The sequence below is a fragment of the Calonectris borealis genome, chromosome Z (genome assembly GCF_964195595.1).
Source record: "Calonectris borealis chromosome Z, bCalBor7.hap1.2, whole genome shotgun sequence".
Classification (NCBI taxonomy): Eukaryota; Metazoa; Chordata; class Aves; order Procellariiformes; family Procellariidae; genus Calonectris; species Calonectris borealis.
In genome coordinates, this window is record NC_134352.1 from 1,670,913 (window position 1) to 1,688,720 (window position 17,808).

The window sequence follows — 17,808 nt, forward strand, 5'->3', positions numbered from 1 at the left end:
CCTCTGCTTAATATACAGTCCCCTTAAAATTTTAATTCACATTGCAACCACCAGTTCTTCCCAGCCATGAAGGATGGCTAGCAAACTGATTTAAAGTTAAGAATCTGAATTTTAACAAAATAATCTACAGACTATTTTACCATAGTCTATCTATAACGTTATGAAAAGAAGGTAGAATAATTGAGGTCAGTTGACAATGACAAAAGAATTGATTACATTGATCTTCAAGCATGAAGATACCATTACAATACAGCTTAATGGTGTGCACCAAACCCAGAAAAAATATACATATTCACATACATAGGTAGACAAATGGATAGATACATACACACATTTGAAATCCTTACCAAATAAAGAGAATATAAATGAAAAATAGTACTTTTTTCCCTAGTATTTTGTGAATAACTGTTTAGTTGATGGTCGCCTACACTGGAACTTCCTCCTGAAGTCTCATTAATTTTTCCAGTAATAGTAGCACAAAGCAGGAGCCAAGGAAGAACATGAAGAGGAAGAAGAAATAATGTATGCTTCCTTGGTGTTATTTCTTCTGGTCTGAAACAAAACACTGCTTTTGGAAAGACAATTTTTCTTTTACAGAATCACGAATGGTTGAAGTTGGAATGGATCTCTGGAAGACATCTGGTCCAAACCCGTAGCCCAAGGAAGGCCACCTAGAGCCAGTTCCCCAGAACCATGCCCAGACGGCCTTCGAATAGATGGAGAGTCCACAGCCTCTTTGGGCAACCTGTTCCAGTGCTCCAACACCCTCACAGTAAAAAAAAAAAGCGTTTCCTGACTTTCAGACAGAATCTCCTGTGCTTCAGTTTGTGCCCATCGCCTCTTATCCTGTCACAGGGTTCCACTGAGAACAGCCTGGCTCTTTTCTTTGCACCCTCCCTTCAGGTATTTATATACATTCATGAGCCTTCTCTTCTCTTGGATAAACAGTCCAGAATCGGAAAGTTCTACTATCTTTAATCAAATTACAAAACGTTCAGGCCGATCATATTCCCCTCTATTATTAATGCTGCATTATTTACTGTAATCAGTAAATCTGACATAAATTGCTAACAATGACAATGAGAAACTAATTTTAGGTATGTTTTTTAATTCACTTACCTCCAAAAGGTAATCTCCTAGATATTGCAAAGGGTAGTATTGAGCTTCAGAGAGACATTTTTTGTTTTGTGTAGGAAAAATTTTATTGTTGATGAATATATGAGTTATATTGTGCTCTGCATTTTGAGATGAACATATGGTTGCCTTGCCAGCTTGAAGAACTCTAAATAAACATATTTGGAAAGATGTATTTACTGCATTATATTAATACTGCTTAAAGCTACATTATCATTACCAAACCACGAGCATGCAGGTGCAAGAGAATAAGGATTCTAGATGCATGACACCGCCCAACCTTCATTAGGGGGATAAAAGGGTGCTTAATAGCCTTCAGTAAAGGAAAGAACCCACTTAACAAGACATCCTTCTCTTCAAAATTTAACACTATTAATTAAAATCAATGTACACCTCCTACATATCTGATAGAAAGCTTTACCTGTGCACTTTTCAAAGATCAAATTTTGTGACAGCAGCTATAATTTATTGCACTATGTCCCCCACAATGATGATGGTCTTTCAATTAAGTTTTACAATAAATTAAGTGGTTTACCAAAAATGGAACACTGCTTTTCTGAACTGTAACATGGTATTTTTATAATGCAAATACACTTTTTGAGTAATACACTTCATTTTGGAGTAATTTAGAGCATTTGGTGCTGTCCAATATCATACACAGAAAACAGATTTGTTTGTCTTTGGGACACCATTACATGTAAGAGTTTCCCCAGGGGCAATTTCCAGAGCTGTACTACTGCAGCTATTCCTATCTTTTAGAAAAGATAAGAGACAAAAAATGGTGGAAGAAATAAGGTCTCTTGACATGCTGGATAAGTGTTTTATTTTTCATAATCCAGGTAAGCAAAAAGAAAATGATGCTAGTCTCACACACTTACCCATCCAACAGTTAGGCACTAAAGGCAGGAAAAGCATAGAAGGGGGAAAAAAAGGCACAGTGTTGTAAATATTAGAGATAAATGAATCTTTCCCCAAAGCTACTGTGGCCTTTATGACTGAAGACAGTACTTGCTGGAGACAAAAAATATCTACCGTTCAGTATTTTCTGACTAACTAAAAGGATCCCCATGTTGGTGTACGGGAAACAGTCTGGAAAAGGATATTCCTTAAACTGCCTCTTCACATGTCTTGCTGATGTAGTTCCTGTTAAAGGTTATTTCTACTGCGAACAGAGTTGTGCAAGACAGCGTTTCGAAAGCATTATCATGAAGATCTGCACAAACAGTTTTTACAGAAAAAGAAACAGCATTTTTCCCAAGTGTAGCAGGATGAGTGCATCTTTCTGCAAGACAGCACATAGTAAACTATTCCACCCAGCCAAGAAAATAGCATGCTTAGAATGTCTTCAGCTGGCAAAATCAGAAAATGGTAACTTTAGCTACACCTCCCTTTGTCTTTAGGAACTGCGGACAGGCATTCTGCAATGCAGCACGCAGCCCTGTACCATCATCAACCAGACAAACTGCACTTGTCTTCTTGCCCGTGCATCTGTGGCACGCCCAGACCTGAGAAGTACTCCTAACTAACTGGGATTTCAACAGAGAAGGCAAGTAGGACAGTATCTGCCCCTGCAATGAACCTAAAGCTCTAAAAACAGTGTCAGGGCATGTTTGCTTTTACTGTACCAGATGCAAACATTAATTAATATGCTCTGTTTGCGATTCAACGTAGTACTTAAGCCACGGAATCCAATGTGTAGGAAGAGTATGGGGGGGGGGGTGGAAAAATGTAGTCTCAGAATTCTTGCACTTCAGTTGTTTTCCTTTTCTCTGCTTTTTCCTTTATACTTCTGTCCTTTCCCTGCTGAACTATCTGTATTTACATCCTATCAGAAACATCTGTTACAGTACAAATTAGGTCTTCAGAACTACAAGAAGCTGTTGCATAGAAGTGACGCAAAAACTGATCAGGTCAGTCACAGTGTGGCCCAGCTCTGCAAGACACAGTTCACAGCTGGCTCAGGTCACACCCCCAAGTGAAATAATGTGTCCTGTTCCAGCTACCATTTGTATATAACATCCACACAAAACAAACGATTACTCATAAAAAATGTAAGCCTATGTATCTTCCCTCATGAACAAAGTTTCTGTAAGCAGTTTACTTAAGAGGCAAACATATGCGAATCTGTATTATTTTTGACACTATACTAAAAGAAAGCAAGAAAAAGAGTGATGTTAAAGATTTAAAGTCATTTTATTATTAAAAAGTATGGAAGTATATTAACGAAAACAATTCAGAGTTTGAAGAGCTGGAGGTTGTGGCAGACCAAATTAGCTGGGATGGAAGAACAAAAATGTGTTCAACCATACAATAAGTGTTCCATTGTTCATTATTTAAAGTTTAAGACATATCCTCCTACCTTCTAATAGACGCCATTCGTTTATCACCTTTCTTAACAGGGAGGACAACTTTCCATCTGTGGAAGGCCCCTGGAGCACTAGAGTGTGTCAGTTCTTCGCGCCATCTTTTAGGCGCAGATTGCATTTGAGGTGAATAATGGGTGTCTTTTTCAATTTCATATCCCCATTCGTACGTTGTTTCACCAAGCCATCTGCCACTTTCGGCACTATTAATTATGTACTCCTTAGTTAGTATCCACTTTCCTAAAAAGCAAATGAACTGTCAACCACAAAAGATTTTTTGTGCAGACAAATGGCAATCAGCTGAAGATGTAATATAAAATTAACTTCAACCTTCCTTCTGCAAATAAAAGCTGGAATTGTAAGTACCATTTTAAAAACTTCTTCCTATTACAAGAGTTCTCCTCTTCACATTTTAAAATCAGAAATCTCACAATGCCACTGAAAATGATCGTTTTAACGATGAAGTACCTTTTTACCCTTCCTAGATAAAATACTTGTCTATCTCCTCAAAAATCTGCAAATGGAATTTTTCAGCTTCCCAGATTTTGTTCTTATGACTTCCACGGAACCTTCCTTTATCCTTTATTTTTAAGATCATTTGACACTTTCACAAATATACTAAAATGTAGTGAACTGAAGAAATATTTTACCACCAATGATTAAAAAGAGGAATGAAGATTTTAGCATGTAAGCTGTTTCTTTTATATCTTCTTAATATTACTTGCACTGCGAGTGTAGTGAATACCAATATTAGGGGGATATGGTTTTAGACTTTTGTCTTTCCCCTTTCTTCTTTTCACATCCTTTTCTCTCATCCCTTGGCTCCACCTCCTCCACCTCTCCTCTTTCATATTCCGCATGTATGCTTTTGATACCATATGTAATGATCTTCCCCTTTTTCTCTGTCTCTCTCTTCTTAGAGGTTCAGGTCAAGAGCCGTGGTTAGTACCCTGCTCCCGTATTGAAACACTACCTACAGAAGATACCGCAAGAGAAATTGACTTGAATTGTGTGAATCTAATTGGTTTCACAGAACAGCAGGGTTGACTGGCAAAATGTCTCAGTGCAGGAGCACAGATGGTACTTCTACATAACCTAGCATAGGTACCAGTAGACTTACAACTGGAAAATGTATGCTGTGCACAACCTGTATGTTAAAATCACTTTCATTTCAAAGTTTCCATCTCAAAACTTCTGTCAGCTACGAAGTCCATGAAGACTGGCATCCTTGTTAGCATTTCTGTTCACCTCTAGGGAGTTCTAAATGGGTTTAAGCATGATCTTTTACACTGACTTGGCAAAAACTGCAGTAGGAATGAACACACTCTCTTTGCCATCAAGGGCAAGAGCAACGATTATGCAAAAATAGCACCTCTTCCAAGATTAGAAAGTACTAGATGGTACTGGGGAAGATTTGCAAGTATAGAAACCTGACAGTTTTGCATTGCCATGTGGACACTACATCTATCGTTCCCACTCAGTTCAAGAAAACACCTCTAGATGTTTTAAATCCCGGGAAGTAAGAAAACATTAACTCAAAGGTTTATAACAGTTAAAATGAAATGCTATGCCACAAATCTATCTGCATTTCCCTTGTGGAAAATTTTGATCTATTTCCTTTTTGATTACAGTGCAATTAGAATTTCAAGTTAGTACAAGTATATGTATATCCATATATATACACACACACCCTCCTAAATTCTAGCAGCGATAGATGACTGAAAATGCCTGCTAATATGGTATGTAAATACAAATATGGAATGAAGAAACTTGTATCTTTAAACCCTAATCTACGTTTAGTTATTTCTGTCTGTTATCTCTTAAATTTAAGATTATCCATCCTAAAAATTGCTTTAACACTTTGGTATAATAAGGGAAAATAAAGATCACGTTTAACCAGCTAACAGATTGGTATTGTGAAGTCTCATAACTCCACAAGATTTTCTAAACTCATTGTAAAATCCTTCCAGGTAATCTCTCCATAAAGAAATCTTAAAATACAGAATTCTCATTCTAAAAGCATCTTAGTTGCTTATGGATGGGATTTCAGCATCAAGCCTTAGGTAAAAGCAAAGCAAGGGGAAAGACTAGAGGCTTGCGTCAGAATGGCAAAAGCCTGGTATTCTCTCTTGCTGGATAGACAGGAACTTAGACAGTGACCTTTACCAGCGAATGTCGTGTGTGGATTTGGTGTCAAAAATCCATGCTGACTACAGGTGTCCATACTCTCTCTGCCCCCTTTTCAAACGATTCATTTTTAAGCGCCTGTATCTTTTGGATATGACTTCATGATCTAACTAATATATAACAAAGCTTTCTGTTTGGGAACAGATGCAGATCAAGTAAAGGAAGATGGTAGAATATGATAAAGGAATATTATTTAGGAAAAAATCCAAAACAAAAAGAAGTACATCAGAACCTGAACATAATACTGTGTTAAAAATCAAGGTTAATGGAACAAGAAGAATGTGGGTTCGTAAGACAGTTCACTCACAAAGTGAAAACAGGTAACTAGAAACCTTTTAAGGGTCCTTTCCAGTCCCACGTTATGATCGTATGAAATTTTACAGCAGATCTTGTACTCACCTGCAGCACAGGCAGCTAAGAACTTTTCACTCTTGCACAGCTTTTTTGCTATAAGATGTGTACAATTTCTGTATTTCTAATAAAACAAAAACAAAACACACTTGTAACACTGGAAACAGTCTAACTTTCTTGGCTATTTATACACAACTCTAAACTGCCGCACAGTTCTTTTTTTTAAGGTTCACATTTTTTCTTTCTGCTCTAACCATCAGGTACTTCAGTGAACAATACCTTATTATCCAAAAAAACACAGTCCAGTTTGAACAGCCATTTGAGTAGTGCCTTTTTCTCTTGTTTTTTAAATCCAGTTAATTGGATTATCCGTTTCTGGCCGCCACTTGCCATCTGTTAAAAGAAAAACAAACAAAAAGGAAACATTAACACACAAAATACAGATCACAAAACGATGGTTGCATGATTTTACTAGTATTTCCCACTTAGTTCCCGAGAAAAAGGGAAAACACACGGCGAGGAATCAAATTTGAAGCCATCACTGCCCGCCACAGTCCCGACACCTGGAAGGCGGGAACGGGGAGAGACCCCCAAACTGCGGCCTGCAAGGGGCCGAGCCCCCCCGCTCGGCACCGCCGCTCCGCCCACCTCACACACCCGGCAGCGGCAGGCCGCGCCGTCCAAGCCTCTGCCCCGCTGCCAAGCGCGCCCCGGCGGGTGCGGGGGGCCTCCTGCGGGCCACCGCGAGGGACAGCCGCCGCCCCTCAGGGGAGGCCCCGCAGGAAAGCGCCAGAGAGGTGCGGCGGGGCCGCCGGCGGGCCCGGGCGGGAGCTGCGGGGAGCGAACCGCCTCCCCCTCTGCGGCGGGGGGCGCACGGCCTGCGCTCACGTACACACGCCATGCGGGCGGCGGGCGCGCGTCTCCTCTCCCCTCGAGCCGGGCCGGGCCGAGCGCTGCGCCCCGCGCCCGGTTCCCGGCGCGTTCCCGCCTTCCCCCCGCCCCGCCCCCGGATGTGGCGGCGCGGCCGTTCCGGGCCGTTGTCACTGACGCTCCGCGGTCGCCGGGGCTGTCGGCGCGGAGCCGCGGGGGGAGCCCGGCCGGGTAAGTGGCCCCGGCGGGGCTGCCCTTCCTCTCCCCTTACCGTGCAGCCGGGCTTCGGCGCCGAGCGGGACAGGGCTGGGGGCCGCTGCGACCCGCCACGGAGCCCCGCTGCTTCCTGCGGCCGCCTGCCCTCCGCCGCGGCACGGCCGGGTGTTGCGCAGTTCCGCGGCTCCCCGGGCGGCGGCGGCGCCTGGCGGCCGAGTGGCTGGTGGGCGCCCGCCCCCGCGGCGGGAGGGCGGCGCCGACGCCTCTCTGGGGCGGCCCCGCCGGAGCGGCGCCGCGGGCCCGGCTTCGCGCCTCGGCGCGGAGCGGGAAGGGGAGGTCTTCCCTCAGGCCGAGAGTCTTGGGGTGAGGCGGGGGGAAGGCTGGGGGCGTGTGGCGGAGGGTGAGCTGGGAAACGCCTCGGCGCCGCCTCGGCGTCTCTGGAAATCGCCGTTTCTGTCGGTCGGCAGAGCTAAAAGAGTCTGGTAGGGGTGTGGGCTGGAAGACGGAAGAGGCCTCGCTGAGCAGAGGACGCTGACAGAGGAAGCAGGTGGATGTAGATGCAGGTTGAGGTGTCCCCCCTCTGGAACAGGCTGTCTGTGAGAGTCAGGACAGGGAGCAGGGATTTCTGATCCCCAGTACCCTTTTGTCTGTATCTCAGAGAAACTTTCGAAGTGTCTTGTGCCACATGATGGCTGATCCTCAGGGAAGATGACCAGGTATTGCTACAGCCAGATAGTCAAGCCACATATTTCGGTGAAGGGATTCCTGCCCTGCTGATCAAGTTGGTACTGACTCCTCTTTATGGAAGTCAGTGTTTGATTTTTTTAAATTACAAAGCAACATGAAGAGTCAAAATAATACTCAAATTGTACCTCAAGCACTCCATTTAGAATTTAGAAATGTAGAAATGCCAAGATTATGATTGTGAACCTTTATTTTGGTCCTTTGTGTATTTGAGAGGTGACTTTTGACTTGATTCCTGTATCATGTAATGCATCGAATGGATAGCGCACAAGAAGTCTGTTAGTGCTTCATAATGAGTAAAATTAGCTTTGTAGAACACTTTCTTTTTTATTCCTTTTTTATACAGTTGGAGAGTAGAAGGCACGCATCCTGATTCAAGCAAAAAAAAAAGGTGATTGAATTGCCTCCTTAGTGAACTGAATGCTACTCTCCCCCGTTCCATAAAATTCTTACGTGATAGTGGACAAGTCCCTTTGTACTCATTGAGGTAGCTGTTTCATATTTAAGACCTGTAAACTGAGAAATGTAAGCATTACTTAGCTAGTAACTAGTAACAGTTTTATGCCAGAGGGCTCTTAACAGGCTCTTAACAGGCTGGAGAAATCTTCAGCATACAGTACCATAAATTTCAGCACACAATACTGTAAACTAGCTACTAGTGAAGAAGTTGCACACTTGTATGATGACCATTTGTTACCTTTGAGAATTAAATATTTTCTAGGGGTTTTTTTTTCCCTTGTCTCTGGCATATAAAATATGTGGAATCAAAATAACTGATACCTCAAACATTTCACGTCTATTTTAACTTTAAAATACATTGTTACTGAGGTGTAGCTTTAAGAAATTGAGAACATGTTTTTACCTTCATTTTAGTGATGTCTGATAAGTTTGGATTTCACTTATTCTCTCCCTCTATTATTTTTTCATAATAAGCCCAAAATATTTTCTTCTTGTCCGTCCCTGTGATCTCATTATAGTAGCTAGATATCTCTTAATTCATTATGTTTTTTCTTATTTACAAGGGTTAATATTAGGTCTCATAGGTCTAGGGAGCAGTCTTTTTAACTGGCATATTTTTTAGTACCTCTAGGTTTCTTTGTTCTTTTAATGTGTTTGTCAAATACATGGTTCAGTTGCTCAGTATTACAAACTGTATTTAAGCTGTTTGTCTCTAGGTTTCAGATGGATACCCACTTTTACACTTTCGCTTCTACAATATATGTGACATCTTTTATAAAAATTCAGAAATGATATTCAGTGCCACACAAATGGTATTTCACTTATAAAGTTTCTAATTACATTTTAAGGACTATCAAGAATGGCTGTACAGCTCCCATGTCCTCAGTTCTTTAAGAAGCGAAGATCAAAGAAATAAGTATTTCTTTTACTCTTTCATAAAAAGAGTTTACTTACAGTGTTTCAGGTGCACATCTTTTTCAGACTTCTGTAACTGCTTCTTTCTTAATTTTATTTCCTAGAGAGACAAAAAAAGAAAAATTTCGTTTTCATTCCACTGTTCTTGCTTTCTACCTTATACTTTTTGTTTCCTTTATGTTCTACACATAATTGTATTACCACCATGTCTTTTGCCTTGAAATTTCCCTTTTTACCTTTTCCTATAGATAGCTATTTTACTTCATATAATATGTGCAGTTATTTTTCTTCAGGCCTCACTGGTGTAGCCGTGATCAATGCGATCACTTGAACCTTGTCCTTAAATCTCACAACCTCTTTCTGCAAGCCTTTACCACTTTATCCTGAATTTTGCAACTTAGAGTTTGGGGTTTTTTTGTGTGTTTTATGTCCCTCACTAGCCTTTTGACTTCCTATGTTGAAAACGATATGTAGTTTCTTGCAGTAATTGAGATACAATTCATGCATAAACATCTCTTCCATTGTGAAATACGGTCTGACAGGTTTTTTTATCTAGTGGAAGATATTTTGCACTGTATGCTTAAAATATTTTCCATTATGCAAAGAAGTTTATGAGTGGACTGATTAAAAATTTCAGAGTTTTAAAAATTATTCGTTAGAGCTTTTTTCTAATGTTGCCTCAACATAATGTGTGTATACTTGTTCAAGCAGTATCATTTGACAAAACAAAAATCACAATGCCACAGGCAAATTTTGGTCAAACATTTAGTAATCACAGCTTCGTTAAAAAAACCCAGAAGCTACACTGAAAAGTCAGTCATAAAAGCTAAAATAGTATGAAGTGTCTCCACACTGCCTTCATGTGGAGAAAAATCTAACTTTGTGCCCTGTTTTAAGTTAATTTTTTAAGTTTGTCTTCAGTATGAAGCACTGACTCTGGCTTGTCGAATTGGCTTGTGAAGGAATTTAAATTTTTTTCTGTAGTGATAAGGGATTACAAGAATTGGAAATAATATAAACATAATATAAATCCACAGAAGCTAGCACAGCTTCTTAATGATAACCGTTCATCTATAAATGTACCTGTAGTTTCTTTCATGAGCTGAAGAATATAGGAATGGCAGAACAAGCATTGTGAAAATTGTGCTTTTCTTCAAGCCTTACTGATTATGTAAACTCTCAGTTTTCATAACTTTGTACTTACATTTAAAAACATCTTCTTTATGGTCTTTTCAGGAGGTATCATTTGTGGTTTTTCTGTGTAACCATTTTTCTTACATAGAGCATTTCTTTTTCTGATCAGTGTAAGCTCAGCCTATCTCCTTATCTCCTTGCATTCATCTGCCCTTCTGCCAACTCACGTTCCATTAATGTATGTCAGTGAATCAGTGTTGAGGGAGAAATGTAGAGAGCACAGAAGGGTGTTCAGCAACTTGTTCAATAACTCTCCTGTAAATGCACTTCATTAGTGCACTTTCAGTCACTCATGACTTGGAATAAGGTTTTGTTTGTTTGTTTTTTCTTTTAAAATATAAGTAGTGGAATGGTTTCATTTTGCATTTAATACTTACCTTTCCTACCACATAAAGTTCAAGTTTCTTGTCTTTGCCTGACGTAAGCGAGTCCCTGGCTGCTTGGACCTTCTTTCTTAATCTTATTACTGTTCTCCTGCCCTGACCTAAATCCACTATACCTGCCTGGAATACTTAATTGACCTAATTCCCCCACTGACCTTCTAATATTTTCTCCTACATAGGAGGTCCATTCTGATGTGATCAGCAAATTTTCCTTCATCAAAGTCCTTTCACCTTCTTTTTTTTGAGAATCCACATAATCTCATTCAGATTGTGTTTGTTGATTTTTTTTTTGAGTGTGTTTTAAAACGCATTTTCTTTGTCTTTTGTGTATTATTCTTCCCTAAGGAACAGCAGTCCGAATGGTGGATGTGTGTATCGGTAGCAGAAACTACAATTTTTTCTTAATAATCGTATGTTGTTAAATAGCAATGTATATACTCAGAATATTCCAGAATGGTTTCTTCTCTGTAATAACCCCTCTCTCCCAACAGTTTTATTTCTTATTAGGCAACTGCCAACAGCATGATTGATGCCCCACACTGCAGATAAACATGAACCCTGGCTCACAGGCATTAGAAAATCAAGTTAGACGTGATGTAACCAGTGGGGTAACGTGTTGTATGTACACTTTTTACCTTCTTTGCTGTTCGCTGTACTTGAGGTCAGTACAGAGGGCAGGCAAAAGGTGTAGATGATTGTGGACGGAAGGAGAAAGAAAAATACTAAAAAGAAGTTAGGAGGAAGTGTGGCATAAATTGTAATAGCAAAGATAATGAAGGTACAAGAAGAGCAAGCTAGTATCAAAATACCCTACAGTATGTTACAGTTCTAGCTATGTATTTTATCAATACGTAACTGGAAGATTATATAAAATTTTGACATACATAAGTATCAGACATAGATTTGTTTCTTAAGATGAGGTTAACAGAGTATCGTAGTGGTTCCATGTAACTGTTTAGTTGTCCCTTAAGTTAAGGTGAAACCCCTGTTATCAGCAGATCTTGCAGATAACTGTTGTATTCTTACAACTTCATCATCCATCCCTAAGAATTGCAGGTCGCCGCCGAAGGCAACTTACCTTGGGATATCGGTGTCTCTTTAGTGTCTCATGAATACTGTAGTAGAAGCATTCAGTACTAAAATAATGTGCTCATTGGTGTGTTTTTTTATTTTATCAGACATCATTGTCTACTAGACTCAAAAAGCAGAAAGCATTTGCCAAAGAATAAATCCATAATTAACTGTCAGAGTAATAGCAAAAAATAGATTATATTCGTGTAGTAACCTATTGCCGTAAGAAAGTGGCAATCTTTCTCTTCAGATAAGCTTTGAGGTCTGTTTCAATGCAAAATAAGCTGACCATCCATAATTTTTATTTTTCTCACTGAGTCTTGTGAAGAATTCATTTGGATGGACAAGAAGTTTTGCATAATGACTGATTGTTTCCCATCACACTCGTGGACTTCGGAGTTAAGAGAAGTGGAGTTTTGTTATTGTGAAGATTACTGTGTGATTCTAGATAGCTTTGGCATACCCAGATATAAGACATATAAGTCATTCTCCCATCCAGAGATACCACTCTATGCTATGAGGGAAGTGTTCCCTCAAAGAAAGAGACAGCAATGTCCTTTTGTGATCTGTAGTCCCAGGAGCTTTATGAGAATTGGTGAGGTCCTCGAAATAGCTTCCTGAAAATAACCTAAGGATAGCAGAAAAAGTGGCTAGACCTTTTGCAGAAGGGGTGCTTTGGCAGTCCCTTGTGCACAGAAGAATAAAAGACTTCCTTTGAAGCAATGACATAGATAAGGTCTCTCCCTCTTTTCTTCTAGTTTCCCAATGAAGTAATGACATTTATTAGTGTAGAAGTTTTTGCTGTCAGCGGTTTCTCCCATCTGGAGTGCCAGTATTGACAGAAGGGCTGTGTGGTTAGCAACCATCATTGCTCGTAAAGATCATCAGTAAAGGCTGAAGTAAGAGCAGGACTGAAGTCCCTGACTGAGGACAGAGCATCTTTTCGGGAAATGTTGGGGAGCACGAAAGCCTCCTTTGGGAAGGCATTATGGGCTCTTCTATATAAGTGTAAACTCTCTAAGGATGCCAGCCCTGTTTCTCTCTTTTTCCTGCCTCCCCACTCCCAGCAGCATCCTCAAAGATTTATTAGGCAGACCATAGTAGAATTTAGGTACCCAACGTCCTACTCCCCTGTTGTTTAGAGGTAAGCAGAAGCCCCTTTCACAGAATCAAAGAAAGGACTTTACAAGAAGAGTTGCTAGTACCAGCAGTCAATAGGATATGGATCTTCTCAGTAATAAGAACATTTTAAGTGGAATGATTTTGAATTCAGTTCACTAAGGGATTCTGGAGACAGGTGGCCTTTGAGATGTGTCTGCTCGAGTGGAGATACCTCTATACTCTTGTCCATCTGCAGCTAACTCTTCCCAAGTTTTGGTGGCAGAAGGCTTAAACAAATATGACTCTTCCACTCATGGGATTGTAAAGACAGTATGGCAGGAGAGGGAACAAAACAAAAAAAGAGCAGGATAAGGATTAATGGGGAGACTAATTAGGAGAATTGCATGTGTAGCGTATTGGACATACATGATGTAAATCTTGTGAGGTAAATGGTAGATGCTGATTGAAATGTGGTAAATTAATCTGTCAGTTTTTAGTTTAAACATTTAGAGTTGCTTGCAGAAACTGATTTGCTGCAATCCATGGAGGCATCAAATAGGCCTCGGTGAATTCAGAGGTGTTTCCATCTTTAAGTTACTCATATGCCAGTTTTTTCTAAGCAAAATATCTACCTCTGAAATTTTCAGGATAAGTTTTATATTGGAATTAGCTTGTCTCTGCAACGGACAATATAGAATTAATGTGTGACACTGCGTCTAGTTAAAAATGTGTATGTGTACGTGCGTCTGTATAGAAATATATAGGATGGTACTATGTGCTATATATGGGCTTTTCTTGAACAAGGCAAAATTCCTTGCTAATCCAGCTAATTCATTACAAAATATTTGTACAGAAAATTGACATTTTGAAGTATGATTATGCATTCTATGCAAAAATTTCTGTATTTTTTTTTAATGGATAGATTTAGGTCACTTTGTAAGGAATTAAAAGGAAAAATATGTTGCAGAAAGAATCCTTGATTAAGAATCTGTGATTTTTTTTTTTCCAGTTTCCCTGTATACAGTGTAGTTTAGAATTCTGCTGAGTATGTGATTGATGGGATTTAACCATAACTTGTGTTATATTTAGTCCTCAAAAGCATTCTTTTTCACTGTATTTTTTAAACAATTCAGTGAAGCTCCTGCACTGTGATTTGGGTTTTAAAGACCACAGTGGCAGAAGGGACTTCAGTCTTTCTGGGCTGAGGAGAAAAATTTATGTGTTTTCGTAGGCAACAATATTCTAAGGAGTTTGATCAGTTTTTGACTAGTTACATGTGTTTTATCTGTTGGAAGGCTGCTCAAGGAATTCACCACTCTGATGGGCTATTCTTCAAATACCAGCTTAACTTTATTTATGTACACTTCTATAGCCTTTAGTTCCAATACAATATTGGTTTTTACCTAAAAGTAATATAGTTGGCAATTCTTCCTTTTATAACTAAATATGTCAGCTCTGTGATGTGCCTGATCATCTTCTCTCTTGCAGAATTCAATTCAATATCAAATCCAAGTCATCTGAATGGCAATGCAAAATGATGTTAGAATGTTACTCTGTTGTGCTTTGTAATTTCTTCTTCTCTTCATTTTTAAATTTTATGTTTGATAAGCTGAAACTGTTATACATTGTTGCTTAATTTTATTCCTCATTAGTTAATATAGGTGAAGTAATCAGTGTGAATGTTTCTGCTTACAATTTCAGTTTTAGCAAATACGCTGCTTACTTAACTTGTCCAAACATGTTGAAGGTATTGAATTTTAAGGCAAAAACATTCACAGCCTGAAAGGGGAACACTGACAAGTTCAGTCAAGAGGGAAAAGAAGAATAATTTATAAAAGGAACTGTAGATAATGATGCCATGCAGTTGTTTTAAAGTGCATCTACCTCACCTTTAATGAATTAGATTTGTCAACAGCATATGTTTTATGCACTACTTCTAATAAAGTGGCATACCAGCACTACAGTGTACTTTGAGGTTTATTCCATCAAAGCTTTTTGCTGTCGTAAAGTAGACCTTTTTAAATAATAGATACTAAAAACTACATTTAAATAACATTAAGGTTGTGACACAAACACCAAATGACAAACTTCAGGCAATTCAAAGTTAGGGCTGACAACTTGTCATTAACTTGCATTGTTGCTTTTTAAAAAGGAAGCACAATTGCATGATTTAAGGATTGAATGTCAGACTAACTTTAAATTTCTTGGCTTTTGTGGGCTGGAGCTACAACCTCACTGTCATTTTTAATATGTTTTTTTGCATAGCCTCTGTTTTCAGAAAAGTAATAAAAGCAGTGGAAAAAGTACAGGCTTTGTTGGCTTTGCTCTTTATTTAAAATACAGATGTGAAAGTATTGGTCAAAGAACAGGGGCTGTCCCGTTGTCAAACTTACATGCAGTTCTTTTAAACTTCCTTTGCTCTTGTCTTTGCTGATTCTTCTACAGAACTTCTGCGTTATAGGAACTTTAGTCCTGGGATACTTCAGCTAAAACTGCTAAGAGTTCCCAATTCTTTTCCTCATAAAGAACCACTTTCTTTTTAATACACAGTACTGAATAAAACAAGAGTTTAATACATGTAGAAAGCTTTGTAAAACTATTTTTAATTACTTAAAATGTTGTGAAACAAAAGCAGGTGAACAGGATACTTCCTGTTATTTCTTACATAGGCTTTCCCGTTTTGTTGCTGTTAAACATAATGGAACTTTCTATTCAGGTATGTTAGCATGTGTGTGTGAACACAATCCTTTCAGTGCCTCTGTAGTGATGGTTTCTCAAGGTCTGTAAGTCTAATGCAGGCAATCTATAATTTTCATCATAGTGTTGTCAATTTAATCTAGCATAAACTGGCACTGCGGCCAAGTGGGCAGGCCTGCACCAGCCACTCACTGCAGCCAGCTACCCCGTGCCACCATCCATGCTTATACAGCTGCCTGGTAAATGGGGATAAACGGGCTTGCAGAGGGTAAGTGGCTGGTACAGAAGGATGGTAGGATATTTTTGCCGAGCTAGTTTTTAGCTATCTGATTTGATTCATTAGTATCCACAACCACTACTGGATGCAGCAGTCAATCTTTAGTTCTTTCAATACAATCATAGAATTATAGAGTCACAGAATGTTTTGGATTGGAAGACCATCTAATCCAACCCCTTGCCGTGGGCAGGGACATCTTTCATTAGATCAAGTTGCTCAAAGCCCCGAGCAACCTGACCTTGAACACTTACAGGTATGGGGCATCCACAACTACTCTGGGCAACCTGTTCCAGTGTCTCGCCACCCTCATAGTAAAGAATGTCTTCCTTATGTCCAATCTAAACATACTATCTCTCATTTTAAAACCCTTGCCCCTTATCCTGTCACTAGGCCTTGGTAAAAAGTCTCTCTCCATCTTTCTTACAAGCCCCCTTTATATATTGAATGTTCATCTCAAACTTCCTTCTAAGTTGCTTGTTCTACAAGTGGATGACCACAAGGTAGATTATTCTCAGTGAAACTACTGAGCAATGTGGACCTTGTACAAGCATGGATGGCTATAAGCTCTTCAGAAGGGACAGGCGAGGAAGGAGAGGCGGTGGAGTAGCCCTGTATGTTAGGGAGTGCTTCGACTGTCTAGAGCTCGATGGTAGTGATGACGAGGTGGAATGCTTGTGGGTAAGGATGAGGGGGAAGGCCAACAAGGCAGATATCCTGCTGGGAGTCTGTTATAGACCACCTAGCCAGGACGAGGAGGCAGATGAAATATTCTACCAGAGGCTGGCAGAAGTCTCCCAGTCGCTAGCCCTTGTTCTCGTGGGGGACTTCAACTTTCCGGATGTCTGCTGGAAATACCACACGGCAGAGAGGAAACAGTCGAGGAGGTTCCTGGAGTGTGTGGAGGATAACTTCCTGACGCAGCTGGTAAGCGAGCCCACCAGGGGAGATGCCTCGCTTGACCTGCTGTTCAGGAACAGAGAAGGGCTGGTGGGAGATGTGGTGGTTGGAGGCCGGCTTGGGCTTAGCGACCATGAAATGGTAGAATTCTTGATACTTGGTGAAGTAAAGAGGGGGGCCAGCAAAACCGCTACCATGGACTTCCGGCGGGCGGACTTTGGCCTGCTCAGGACACTGGTCGAGAGGGTCCCTTGGGAGACAGTCCTGAAGGGCAAAGGGGTCCAGGAAGGCTGGACGTTCTTCAAGAAGGAAGTCTTAAAGGCGCAGGAGCGGACTGTCCCCATGTGTCGCAAGAAGAACGGGCGGGGAAGGCGACCGGCCTGGCTGAACGGGGAGCTCTGGCTGGGACTCAGGAAAAAAAGGAGAGTTTATCACTTGTGGAAGAAGGGGCAGGCAACTTAGGAAGAGTACAGGGATCGCGTTAGGTCATGCAGAGAGGAAATTAGAAAGGCAAAAGCCCGGCTAGAACTCAACCTGGCCACTGTCGTGAGAGACAACAAAAAATGCTTTTATAAGTATGTTAATGACAAAAGGAGAGCCAAGGAGAATCTCCATCCTCTACTGGATGCGGGGGGGAACGTTGCCACCAAGGACGAGGAAAAGGCTGAGGTACTCAACGCCTTCTTTGCCTCAGTCTTTAGTAGTCAGAGTGGTTATCCTCAGGGTACCCAGCCCCCTGAGCTGGAAGACAAGGACAACGAGCAGGATAAACCCCCCATAATTCAAGAGGATGAAGTTAATGACCTGCTATGCCACCTGGACGTTCACAAGTCTATGGGGCCGGATGGGATCCACCCGAGGGTACTGAGGGAGCTGGCGGAGGAGCTTGCCGAGCCGCTCTCCATCATTTACCAGCAGTCCTGGTTAACTGGGGAGGTCCCGGACGACT

At 40.7% G+C, this 17,808-nt stretch overlaps 2 protein-coding genes across 4 annotated transcripts in view; one reads left to right on the forward strand and one right to left on the reverse strand.

Moving 5' to 3' along the window:
• The window catches only part of SLF1 (SMC5/6 complex localization factor 1), a 40,185-nt gene extending 32,838 nt beyond the window's left edge, over positions 1–7,347 (reverse strand). Inside the window, exons 1-5 of one of the 3 annotated variants that reach the window (XM_075136548.1) lie at positions 7,177–7,347; positions 6,315–6,428; positions 6,084–6,159; positions 3,494–3,737; positions 1,120–1,282 (exon numbers count right to left, since the gene is read on the reverse strand). In XM_075136548.1, coding sequence (XP_074992649.1) covers positions 1,120–1,282; positions 3,494–3,737; positions 6,084–6,159; positions 6,315–6,428 — 597 coding nt within the window. In that variant the 5' untranslated portion in view covers positions 7,177–7,347. Of the gene's footprint in view, positions 1–1,119; positions 1,283–3,493; positions 3,754–6,083; positions 6,160–6,314; positions 6,430–6,927; positions 7,028–7,176 lie in introns of those variants that run through there. The other 2 variants (XM_075136547.1, XM_075136549.1) reach the window with 2 other exon arrangements.
• Positions 7,036–17,808, forward strand: part of KIAA0825 (KIAA0825 ortholog) — a 261,914-nt gene continuing 251,141 nt past the window's right edge. The window contains exon 1 of the mRNA XM_075136550.1: positions 7,036–7,136. The gene's annotated coding sequence lies outside the window, so the exon portion shown is untranslated. The remainder of the gene's footprint in view (positions 7,137–17,808) is intronic.